Source organism: Varanus komodoensis, unplaced genomic scaffold, assembly GCF_004798865.1.
Source record: "Varanus komodoensis strain SLA01 unplaced genomic scaffold, ASM479886v1 scaffold1, whole genome shotgun sequence".
NCBI lineage: Eukaryota > Metazoa > Chordata > Lepidosauria > Squamata > Varanidae > Varanus > Varanus komodoensis.
In genome coordinates, this window is record NW_025335268.1 from 118,897,668 (window position 1) to 118,910,145 (window position 12,478).

At 43.5% G+C, this 12,478-nt stretch overlaps 2 protein-coding genes across 6 annotated transcripts in view; one reads left to right on the forward strand and one right to left on the reverse strand.

Moving 5' to 3' along the window:
• Window positions 1–236: 236 nt before the first annotated feature.
• Window positions 237–6,636, forward strand: DPH2 (diphthamide biosynthesis 2). Of its 2 annotated transcripts, none has more exons than XM_044442663.1 (7): window positions 237–317; window positions 879–1,048; window positions 1,583–1,695; window positions 2,294–2,514; window positions 3,315–3,959; window positions 4,380–4,565; window positions 5,060–6,636. In XM_044442663.1, the coding sequence occupies exons 2-7, from the start codon at window positions 896–898 to the stop codon at window positions 5,182–5,184; spliced, it is 1,443 nt and encodes a 480-aa protein (XP_044298598.1). In that variant the 5' UTR covers window positions 237–317; window positions 879–895; the 3' UTR covers window positions 5,185–6,636. The 2 variants fall into 2 exon arrangements, with proteins under 2 accessions (XP_044298598.1, XP_044298607.1); XM_044442672.1 differs by lacking the exon at window positions 237–317 and adding an exon at window positions 343–467.
• A 1,498-nt stretch (window positions 6,637–8,134) lies between these two features.
• IPO13 (importin 13) overlaps window positions 8,135–12,478 on the reverse strand; it is a 67,964-nt gene continuing 63,620 nt past the window's right edge. For 2 of the 4 annotated variants that reach the window (XM_044442622.1, XM_044442649.1), the window contains one exon: window positions 9,988–11,706. In XM_044442622.1, coding sequence (XP_044298557.1) covers window positions 11,607–11,706 — 100 coding nt within the window. In that variant the 3' untranslated portion in view covers window positions 9,988–11,606. Of the gene's footprint in view, window positions 8,146–9,987; window positions 11,707–12,478 lie in introns of those variants that run through there. The other 2 variants (XR_006415930.1, XM_044442631.1) reach the window with 2 other exon arrangements.

Here is a 12,478-nt window from a genome sequence, read left to right on the forward strand (position 1 = left end):
GTGACCGGATCCCAACCTCTCACGTGGCTCTCGTCTCGCCCGATTGGTTAGCTCGGCAAGAGGAAAAAACTACAACGCCCGCAATGCACCACGAGGGTAACGGTCTCTTTTGTTTCGCTCTTTCGCTTTTCCGGCGACCTTTCCGGGCCGGGAGTTTTTATTGGTTGCAACTGTCCCCGCTAATTACGTAAGCGAAAACTGGGCAGAGATCTGTTCCTACAGGAAAATAGGTCCGGTTGTTACTGGGCAGCTTTAGTTCCCGCCCCGGAACTAAGAATGCGTGGCGTCCATGTGGTCGGCGGTAGGGCTACTTTCAGGTAAGCGACCGACAGTTGTGGATATGGGTTTGATACGTCGCTTTTCAGAAGATTTGTAACTCCACGTTGCCCAGTTATCACCATTTGTCTACGAGCTGGCCCATTCTTGCTTGGTGCATACTTCTTAACTAAGGGATACGTCTAATTCAGGTCGGTGACTGCCGTTATGGAAGTGTATTTACTTTAGAATAAGCTATGTGGGCTGTAGTCCACTTCAGCAAATCCATTCGATAAAGCGAGTTATAGTCCACGAAACGGTATGCCAAAGTAAATTTATTAATCTTTTAAGGTACCACAAGATTTGTTGTAGTTTTCATTGATAAATGTCCCATCCTGGGACTGTAAGGAGAAGGGTGGGCTACTCGTTTAAGTAATAACTTGACAAAACGTTTTAGATATTAGCCATTTCCATGCTGGTGATGCACAACTTAATGACTCACACAAAATATATGGGGCTCATTATGTGTATGTGGCATTATAGGTTAAAGGACATCCTCACCTTATATCATCATATAGTTGTGGCAATATCGTATTACTAAAGATCATCCTGTTCTTTCACAGTTTGCATTTAGGCTATCATGGCATCAGCATTCAGTAGTGATGGAGCTGAGGTGATGCAGCGAGTTCTAATTTCAGCAAAAGAAGGTGGACACCCCATAGATGTTGAGCTGGAGGAATTCTATGAGCTGGAGAGAGCCATTGCATTTGTATGTGATAATGGCTTCACCAAGGTGAGCTAGTTCCTTGCATGCTGGCAGAAAAGTCCAGGAATGAATGCTAGTCCTTTAATAGAATTGAGGGTCATGCATTTTGTTACAGAATAGTATCATTGTCATGAAAATGCTGGCTTACATATCAGGAGATTTGTACTGGTAGAAAAGGACAGATGAGAGAACAGAAAGGGGGTGTTGAACGTTAGACCTGCAGGTCAAATCCATCCTATCTACAGTCCTAATCTGGTCCTCAGAGATTCCTCAAACAGCCGTGCTCTTTCCCCTTGACTGTGTTTTGGTAGTTTCCCAGCTTTTGCAAATTTTCTCATCTAAAAGACTGAAATTCCTCTCCTGAGATTTAGTTTCTAGTAGTAAGGGTTTTAAGCTATTATACTCTGGTATGTTAGCCGCATCCAGTACCAGAATATGAGCCACAAGAGAGTTTTTTTAAAAAATGAATTCGTCCCTCACAATGAAAGAGTTGCAACACGCCTGCTCTATGCTGTGTATAATAGATATGTTTTGAGTAATTATCTTGAACTCTTGACATAGGTTGCTCTTCAGTTCCCTGATAAACTCTTACCAGATTCAGTAGACATTGCTACTAGACTGGAAGTAGCAACTGGTGCCAAAATGTACATCCTGGGGGACACATCATATGGCAGGTGAGAACACAGAAAGATTCCTCTTCTACAGAAACATGCCATGGGTTATGCATGTGTGAGTTTCCTATACACACAGGGTGGTATTGAACACAGTGGAATGGACTGCTGAATAAACATGCATAGGATTGTGCTGTCATTCTCCATTTTTAAAGAAGTTTTTAAGTAGAAATCGTTTTTTGCTTAGTAGTCTCTTGCCTGTCTTGATAAATCATCTTAACTTGTAAAGTAGGATTCCTTGCAAAAGTAAGCTTAAGACCTTGAAGACAATCAATTGCTTCCTCTTTCTGTATCTTGTATTTTGCTTACAGAAAAATATTTCCTTGCACTATCAAGGCTAGGGCTCCTACCTTATTGATTACCAGGGCAATTCACTGAGTATGCCTGCAGCTACTTTAAGCAAAGATGGGAAACCTGTAGCCTCCCAGATGTTTGATTATAACTTCCAACTCCTCTGGCTGGAGCTCATGGGAGTTGTAGTCAACATTTGGAAGGGCACAAACCCCCTTCATAAAGAAAGCATCTTGTCATATAGTAGGGGTGCTAGATATTTGGAGGTTGCCCTTGGATTTCCCTAGCTAACACTGTTGCTTCTCTCTAGTTGTTGTGTGGATGAGGTGGCAGCGGAGCATGTCAGTGCTGATGCTGTAATACACTACGGCCCTGCCTGCTTGAGCCCCTGCTATAAACTGCCAGTGCTACATGTGTTTGGTCGTGAGAAGCTGGACGTGAAGCGTTGTGCAGAAGTCTTCCAGGAGCTGTATCCTAACCACCAAGCTCATGTGGTTGTGCTGAGTGAAGTGGCCTATTCTCATGCTATTGGTGAGAATGCAAAAATCCCATACAGTGTCCCCACCCCTACCTCTGTATCCTCCTGGTTTCTCCTGTGTTCCTCAGTCATCCTGCAACTCTACATGGTCAGGTTAACCAGAAAGAGCATCCACACCAGTATCCATTTCCCTTCCTCTCCCTCCCCACCTCCCCTTCCTCCATCTGCTAACCAGTTGCTATTCCGCTGTTCCAGTAATTTTGTACAGCAAGGTCAATAACACTACCTTCTAATATTAAAAGGCAAAAGTGCACCACAGGCAGCAATGCCGTTTCCTCTGTTTTGCGTGAATGGAGCCAGGAAGCTAGCCAGTTAATGTGCAAGCAACTGTTAAGGGGATGTTAATGCAGGGATGGGAAATGTGGGCTAGGGCTGATGGGAGCTGCAGGCCACCAACGTCTGAAGCACTACACATTCCTCCCCACCCCAACTAACTGAATAGTTTCTGCGCAGGCAATGTACAGCAAAGAGGAAGTCAGTATCATTTTAACTATGCTGAGTATTTCAGTTTATATTTCTAGATAGGGACTTGGCAAACCTCTGAAATAATTTTTGCTATGCAACTCTGATTAGTCTTGATCCAACCTTGGCTACTGCAGCCTTACGTTCTGCTTCTTGTTTTATGGAATGGTGCATGTGCCTATTCAGTCTCTGGCATATGTCTGTGACCTCTGACATAAAAGGAGCCTTCCCTTTCCATAGGGGTTATTTGCAGCAGTGAGAAAATGTTGGTAGGGTCATACTCTTAATTGCTACATGTGGGTGATTTTTTAAATTGTCTCTCTTCATTTAGATGACCTGGCTTCTCAACTGTACCCCAGGTATCCCAATGTGGTATTCTCCCAGTTGGACAGCAAAGATGATCCTGATTCAGCCCAGCCAATTTCTGGGCTGGTGCAGCAATTTGGACGGCGTTTTGTAGTCAATGAACAGTATGGTTTTGATAACTACACAATGTTCTATGTGGGTTGTGAAGGCCCAGAGCTCACCAACTTCATGCTGACCTGGAATCGGTGCTCCTTCAGTTCCTTTGATCCAAAGACAGGGCAAGGCCGATGGGAAACACTGGATGTGAACCGGGCCCTGCGTCGACGCCTCTACCTTGTGGAGCGAGCACGGGATGCCCAGGTTGTGGGTATCGTGGTGGGCACTCTTGGTGTGGCTGACTACTTGTCTGTTTTGCAGCATCTGCGAGAAATCATTCACTGGGCAGGCAAACGTGCATATACCCTAGCAGTGGGCAAACTTAACCCTGCAAAGCTGGCAAACTTTCTAGAAGTGGATATCTTTGTGTTGGTAGCCTGCCCACAGAACTCCTTACTTGACTCCACTGACTTCTACCGTCCTCTGATCACACCCTATGAGATGGAAATAGCATGCAATCCAGCACGGACCTGGACAGGCGCTTATGTCACAGATTTCCGCCACCTCCTACCAGGTAATGGTGGGTTCAGTTACAGAAATGGGCACAGGTAACAAGCAGTGATTCCTGCTCCTTGCACAGCTGGTGCTAAGAGACTTTACAATTCAACCCTGTCATTCAACCCTTTAAAATCCTGCATGGTCACATCTTTAAACTGAGATTCTCAGGACCATGCCTTGTGATTTCACCCTTGGCCTTGTTCCGTAGGCACCGTCTCTTGCTGCAGCAGCACAAACCAGAGGTATCTGCTGCCACTCTGCTTCATCCCATATGGAGGCAGAAGGAATTTTACAGCAGGAGGCACTGAAATATAATCTCTCTAGTCTTTTCTGGATTGTACTACTTCAGACCACACCATACACTATATCTGAAAACGTTCTTAGGCAACATTAGTTAGGAACTAATTTAGGTACCTTTATTTTCTGATGTCTGCAGGATCATGTGACCACATCCCTTTCCCAGAAAAGCTGACAGAGACCAACAATGAACCCAGCATTTCATTAATCACTGGAGAGCTGCAGTCAACTCGCCTTTACAAGTCACAAGACAAGGAATCAAGCCCTGGCACTGCTGTGGCCTGCCAAAGCCATAAGCAGACTTTGGCTGAGATCAGCCCAGGAGGTATGTGGCCAAAAGCAAAGCTCCATGAACTTTGCTTATATAAAAAGGTGTATATTATTATATGGTGGTAAGACCTTATCAAACAGAGTTGGTCTTCCAAGTTAATAGCTGCTGCTGTTGGTAGAGAAAAAGACAATGTTTAAGTCAGCCTTAAAGCTGCAGGCGACTAATTGATAGGAGCATTCAGCAAGAGATGAGCTTAGTCTTCTGAATCCATTCACTATTGCCATTTGTTGACTACTTAGAGGAAGAGCAGGGTGACATGAAGTAGTCCCCTGTTGGATTCATCCTGAGGCCTCCAGTTGGTTGGGACTACAACTCCTAGCTTTCATGAGCATTGGCTGTGCTCACGGGGTTTGATGGGAGTAGAAGTCCAATGCATCTGGTGGAAACTAGGTTGGGGAAGGCTGAAATAGACTGTCTGTGTGCTCTGTTCCCTTGTGGCGTTTGGACTCTGTCTCCATTTCTGCTGATAATCACTCTTTCTGTTTTAGCTTCATTCCTGGAGTCACGCAGCTGGCGGGGGCTAGAGCAGCAGCTGGGGCAGACAGCCGTCACAAAAGCTGTGGTGGGGCGGCGAGGCATTGCCATTGCCTATGAAGATGAACCCTGTGGATGACACAGAGCGTCACAGACAGTGGGCAAAGTTGCCTTCCCTTGCTTGAGCCTAGGGGGTATGGGTGAACATGGCCTGGATTGAAAGTCATTTTAAGGCAAGCATCAACATGCTGCATGTGGCCTAGTGTAGCACTTCGCACAGCAGAGGGACAGATCAGCATATGCTGTGGCATATAGTACTTCGCATTTGCTGGAAGTGTACTTTTCTGCCAGCTTAGAAAAGTAGAACTACTCTCCCTATGCTGCAAGTTCCACTCAAGTTCATTGAGTAACATAAAGCTGTTGGTTAGTTCTGGGGTAAGGGTGGTGGTGATAGTGGTAAACAACTTCTCTGTCCCCATTTGTGGCTTGAGTTGGCCATTCACTTGCTTAGATTACTCTTTAACAAGAAATAGATAAGGAGGAGAAGCGAAGTAAGCTACCAGATAAAACATTTGAAATACAAAAATGACTAAAATCAAATTTGCTATTTTAACAATTGTGTTTCATTTACCCCAGTCTAGCAAGGTCTAGTGGCCACTGCATTAGTAGTAGAGTAGTTGGTAAGGAAGAATGTCAGGGAGCTTTCGACAACAAACCTGCAGTCTGAAATTTCTTCTAGGCATTGATACACTGATGAACACCTTGGACAGTAATATTGCCATAAGCTGAATTGCCTACCAAGGATATGTGAGAAAGTTTCATTATCCAAAGTCAAAATGAGAAAACAAGGCCCTCTTGCCATTGCCCAGAAGCCCCTTAGAAACAGTTCATATATTTGTTTATCTAGGATCAATTTCCATAAAGGATGGCAGGGAGGTGGGTGGGTGGATTGTAGGAGGACAGCTTCCAGAGTCTGGTTGATTCTTGGCTTTATGCACAAGGTACTGATGTTAGGTATGTGAAAGATTTCTAGAAAGGATCTGCCATTAAGGGTGGAATTTGGCATCACAAACGTTTTTCTGATGGTTTTTAAAGTATCCCAGCAGGGAGGTAGGATTAGAAATGAAAGAATTTGGAATCAGGACAGAATCTTCAACAACGGGACCTTGAATAGTTGTAGTAGATACCTGGGGTAAAACTGGGCCCAGATCACTCCTGAGATAGTTGGGAGGCAATTTTTGCGCATTAATAGAGGTATAAAATGAAAGAAGTGAAAGGTGCTGATCTGTGTCTGAAATTTCTTTCCCAGTATAAGGCCAGGAGATGCACAAGATACTTTCACAAATGTGAATCTATGCACACACCTGGCTAAGCTTCTGGTGCTCAATAGTTATTTCTACTGATCACAGACAATGCAGAACCCCTTTTAAAATGTAGCACACCTGTCAGTGGTGTGTAAGTCCATACCATCCAAGCAAGAATCAGTGCCATTAAGTACATGTTACAGAATACAAACACCAAATACGGATTTACACCCCAGAAGTTGAGATACTGCCTCATGTAAAACTGTAAGTTTAAATAAATTGTAATTGGAAAAAAACGGGCTTAATAAAGAGTCTACTTGTAGTCCTTGTTATTCCAAGTAAGGTTAATGGTGAAGTAATTTAGTTGCATGTCTTTCTCCTTCCCTAACCCACTTCTTTAGTTGAGCACAAAAGGCTCACAAGGAGGAATTTATATAGCCCAACCAATTTCCATAATTGGTTTATCTGATGTTAGGTCAGGAAATCCATAACCCAAGTGAACTCATTAACTCCAGAACTAGGAACTCCAATATTCTTAGTGAACAAATGCCATGAAACCTTGCAGAGCTCACTTGCAGCTATGCTTTTATGACATACATCGTAAGAGCCATGCTGAATCAGACAAAGGGTCCATCTAGTCCAATATTCTGTTTATACGGTGGCCAACTAATTGCCCATGGGAAACTTCTTGCTTATGTTCCCCAACAACTGGTGTATGTAAGCATGCTGGCTTTGATAGCAGAGAGTCTATAGTCATCAGAACTAGAAGCCATTGATAAGCCTTCACAGCCTACCTAGTCATTTGTTGATGAGAGGAGCAACTGCAGTTTTGAAGTTCAGTAGGGTTCTGGGACAGATATGTGATTTGTTACTTGGGCAACTGAAAGGAAGAAGTAATTGTATGTTCCATCCTGAAAATGGACAGAGATGCCAAATCTGTCACTGTCGGCTGCAAGACATTATAGAGGTGGGAACAGAGTCCCATGAACATGGCTGTGCTTGCTAGCAGCACACTAGTCCTTGACTGTATAGGGTTGGCAGCAGTGCAGATAGGCTGCTTCTCAGGATGAGTAAGGGAATGTAATCTTCTCCAATGAGTTCTGCTTAGAGTGGCACTTGGGGGTTCTGGGCTTACGGAACAGGCTTTAAAGCAGGGCAAGTAGGCAGTATCTGCCAAAATATCTGGAAGGGTACATCTTCTCATTGGTTCTTCTGTTGAGAACTTAGAAGCCACATGATACCCATCCTTACTTTAGAGAAAGCAGGGTCAGAATGCAAGAGAACCAAACCCTGCAGACTAGTGTTGCTTTCAACTGTCAATAGCTGAACTCACACCTATCACTGAGGTACACCTACTCCTCATTAAAAGGAAGCAGAAGAGATTAGCTTAATCTGGCTGAATAGCTCTTGCCACCATTTTCCATGGTCATATATTAATGCAGGAATTCACATGATCTATTTAATAACCACACGTTAATTTTAAAAGGTGAGTGCTGGAGGTCCAAGCTTCTTGGCTGATCTGTCCTCAGAGATATACAGTGGTAGGGAAAATGTACTGTGTGTCTACCTGTAGCCATTCATCTTTAAAATTAATGTCCAACATCAATTCTTCCAGTAAATAGTAGAAGACTACAGAAAGAACAATTATCAATTTAACTGATGTTGACAAAATGATGCTTAAGCTCTGGATTTCCTGCATCAAGATGGGGTCTGGACTAAGTGACGCTTCTGGCTGGCTAATTCTAACATGCACATGTGGTACTTTGGCAAACACATCAAGCCATTCATAATATACCCTGTATATTTCAACCCCCTGTTCAGGGTTCCAGCCAACCACTCTCTTCTCTAGTATGCCCCATTCTATTCCCCTGGCCCCACATAACACTTGCTTTGCTTCACTGGACTCTTAAAAAAAAAAAAAACTCCCATAGGTTATTGCTTGGCAGGGTGGGGCATTTCTGTAAACTTTGGGAGTCCCTGACCATGCTGATACCTCTGTGTTTTTCAGTCCACCTAATTAGGCTACAGTTGTGTTGGCACACACCATCTGAATTTGCTACTAGAGGGAATTAGTGTTTGTATATGCATATACTTATGTAAAGTCATACACATGCCCATACAGATATATAACATGCATCTCTGTTGTCCATCTAGTATTCCCCCACCCCATATTCACTAATAATTTTACTTTAAAATCCTGTTAGCTGGATTGCAAGAGACTTCACTATTGAGACTTTGGCACATTTCTGCTATGCTGTAATGGGGTTGTCTTATCAACTATCATTGCCCTCAAGAGATGATAGTGTGGGCAAACTGCAAGATCCTAATTGCCATGAATATATACCTGTGCTTTGCCATTACAGTTTCGTTCCATGTTAGGCACATAGACCACACCTGGTCAGTGCTACCATCTAGCCAAGTATGCTGGTGCAGCAGGGGATACAAATGTAAAATACACCTGGTAGCTGCAGATTGGGAAGAAAATTCTTACTTGCCTTGCTTATCATTGGCTGGAATGCAATAACTAGGGCATTCTTGCAGCCAAGATCTGGAATGCTGCCATTTTTTATCCAAGATGAGGAATATGTGGGGCTATAGGAATTGTTAACTGCAATTCCCATTATTCCTCACCATTACCTATGTTGGCTAGGGCTGATGGGACTTGCAGTATGACAATATCTGGAGAGTCACAGCTTCCCCATTTAGCTTACATGGTCACCTATTATATGAGCTGGGGAACTCATGATGGTAAGAGACCTTTTCCTTCCACACACCATCACCGAAGAGAGAGACCACCATAAAGTAAGGGCTTAAGGTTACGTTCCAGAGCTCAAAGTAAATGGCAATGTGCGCATGTACAAATAAACATGCTCTATTTCCTGAATAACCTCAGAGTAAAGAAAACTAAACACAATCACCAAGATCTGGAAATAAAACCCATAGAAGGAAATATGAACCACTGCATCCCACACAAACCTAGAAGGCAGTGTATGCCAGGTATGCATCCCTAAAGAATCCTGAGGAACTCAGAACCCAGTCTGTAGAAGTTCCCAGTGAGTCCTTCCCCTTCCACAAGTTCTGTTCATATCAGGGCTGTACAGGTTGGAGAGAAACAAAACCCACCCACCACAGTTATCTCTAGTCAGAGAATGGAATGCAGCACTGCTGGGCCAGCACCAAGACCCCTTTGCTTCTCTACCGCAGCTGCAAAAAGGACTTGGCCAACTTGACTTCACCCGCCCCACCTCCTCTCCTCACTACAAGACAGCAGCAGGGTGGGTAGAAAATAGGACTAAGTTCACCACATCTAGTTTGCTTCCCACATATTTGATACTGAAAATAGACTGCAACATTTTTCCCAATACACTCAACTGCCCCTATTAGTGTATTGTGAAAATGAATTCAGCCGTTCCAGACTTTCTCACAACCCAACTCACAGACCTTAATTCGCCATTCACTAATCTGCTAACCCTAACTCATAACAGCCCAGCTGTAAAAGTCTTTGTTTTGCTCTGAAACGTTACCAAATACCTTAACTGATTAAAAATCAACCTGAGTAGATTAGTAATGACATCTGATCTAGAGGTTTCTCATCTAATTGGAGAGTATTTTTTCCCCAGTGAAGGCAGCAACTAAAGTCAGGCTTGCACAACATTTTTACTTTGCTTTCCAGGTGCAGAGTCATTACATGTACCTAAATTGGAACCACTCTCAGCGGACCTTTGGCAGGGGTTAAGATTGCTCTGTGCATTAGATTTACATAGACGCCAAATTTAGTTCATCCTGTGTTCTCCTGGGATAAGCCTGCTCTTTCCTCCAAAATTGTGCTTTGCAAATGCAGAAACTTTAATTCACCTGTACATGAGCTTCTACAATAGGGGTTGGCAACCTGATACTCTCCAGCAGTTATGGGCTACAACTTCCATAAGCTCTAGCCTAGATGGGCAATGTAAGCAATTATGGGAATTGCAGTCCAAAAGATCCGAAGATCACCTGGTTGCCTACCTCTGCTTTAGTAGATATCATGCTGTCACCTAGATAGGGTTCTTCAGGCAGCTCAGTGGTGTATTTGGTGCGCTGTCATTAAACAGACTAGAGAAATTTTGAGTCCATATTAGTCCAAGTCACTTTTCATGAATATTAATTTTTACCTGGAGCTGGACAATATGGCAGCAAACCCTGAGTTAGGACCCTGTATGAAAGTTGCTTAAGTTTTTCCTGGTTGTGGGCGGGAGAGAAGAGAGGATGCTTTGAATTTCTTCTTAGAATGGGTCCAAGCTGCACATTTGGCTCAACTCTAGCAATCTCTAGTCCTGTGACACCAATATGAATGCAACTGTTTCCTCTTCCTAATCCTTCCCCATGCTACTCACAATAGTTGTAGCACTCTCCTGGATCTACTACATTGTGATCTTCAGTTACAGAATTAACCAGGAGCATTTCCCATCAAATCCCATGAAGGCAGCTGCAACTCTTTCTACAGTGGACCTAGCAACAGTCATTCATATCTACGTAACTCTGAAGAGATGAGCATAATACCATCAATGCAAGATGCTCCTATGGATTGTTCAGAGGATGCAAAAGGAGGATTTGAAGGGCTGCTAGCAGTAGCCCTCTCTTCACCAGTGCTTCAAGGTATGCCAAGGATGAAAGGGATGCTTGGCTTCTTAGAAGCTGTCCTTGCATCCTTCTGATACCTTGTTGCTGAATTTGGATTTTGTTTTTTCCAGAAGGACATCACAGCACTATTTATTCAGTTTGGCTAGCGCAGCAAGACTTGTGCCATTGCCAGTGCCACAGATTTGACCTTCCCTGCACATATTGCCCCCAAAGTATCTCTTCCCTCCCACAATTCACCAACAACCACAGCTTAGAAAAGGCCTTAATATAATTCAAGACTGCATGGCCTTCCACTTCAGTCAGACACCAGACACAAGCTGCCTCATGCAGGGCAAGGGCAGACTCTTTAGGAACAGACAATGCCACAGATATGTCTACAGGATTGTGCCAGGGAGGCAAGGGGCAATCATTGCACCAGTCCAAGGGAAGAGGTCTGTCCTCAGCTCCAGCCTCTGCTCCCTTACAGTCTGCTGCCTCGGAACATGCAGGAAGGATGGAGAACAGCCCATTCTTAAGAGGAGCAGCTTCAGCAGGTTAGTTGAAGATTTATCATCATACAAGTCAATTCAGTAGCAGCATCGAGCAGCGGCAGGTAGTCGCAGTTCTGTTCATGCTCAAGTTCCTTCTACGTAGCTCCTCAGTAGTCTGCTGTGTATTCCGTACCATGAAGTCCCCGGCAAAGCAGTGTAAACTCCTTCACCATCTCCTTCACACGTCGTTTGTTCACACGTTCTCTGCTAACACAGAGGAAGAATGGTAAAAGACTGACACAAAACTGATGGAAAGTGGCATATGAGGAGAATGGAGGCTTGTGACACATGAACTGACGACTAGTACTAGACCAGAGATTTCTGCACATAAGGACACGTGTGTATCTACGAAGAGCTTATGCACTGCATGCTCCAAGTGGGTATTATTCTCACCGCTGTACTCCACTATAACATCTTATATAACTAACTTCCTATTTGTTCCTGCCACAGAAATTCATTTCTGCTTATCAATAGATGGATTAATTGAGTGGTTCTCCTTGGCAGCTCAAGCAAGCAAGCAAGTAGCCTGTATAAATGTAATCTTACTGTCCTGTTTACACAAAGCAGGCTGTCTTTTTGACAACAGGTGAGATTTCAGCCGGACTGAAGTAGTATGAGTTTAGTAGGGGGATTCTCTAGGGAGGTAATCAAACAAGAGAGATATATTGGTAACCTGCATTCAGCAGAGCTCTGAATTTCATGCATGACAACAGTGGTGATAAAATCATAGCTCCTCAAACAACAACTTACTTAAGTTGTTAAGTAGCAACCTAACATAAGTTTAAAGGAAAACTGAAGCAACATCTTGTAATCATCTCACTCCAAGCATGGAAATCTGAATATTAGCTTAGAAACCATATTCTTGTTTGCTTTCCTTGTATCCTTTCTTTACTTATACTTTAACTACTTTGTGCCTTTTTGAAGATTTTAATTTGTTTTAGTTAAGGAAATGTTAGTGCTGTTTCTTTCACAAAACATT

What these genes read in the sequence shown, in the direction of transcription:
- DPH2 (XM_044442663.1), top strand. Translation starts at nt 896, where the DNA reads ATGGCATCAGCATTCAGTAGTGATGGAGCTGAGGTGATGCAGCGAGTT. An exon ending in GGCCTATTCTCATGCTATTG is followed by an intron (nt 2,515 to 3,314) that starts GTGAGAATGCAA and finishes CTCTTCATTTAG; the next exon opens with ATGACCTGGCTTCTCAACTG. An exon ending in TTTCCGCCACCTCCTACCAG is followed by an intron (nt 3,960 to 4,379) that starts GTAATGGTGGGT and finishes TGATGTCTGCAG; the next exon opens with GATCATGTGACCACATCCCT.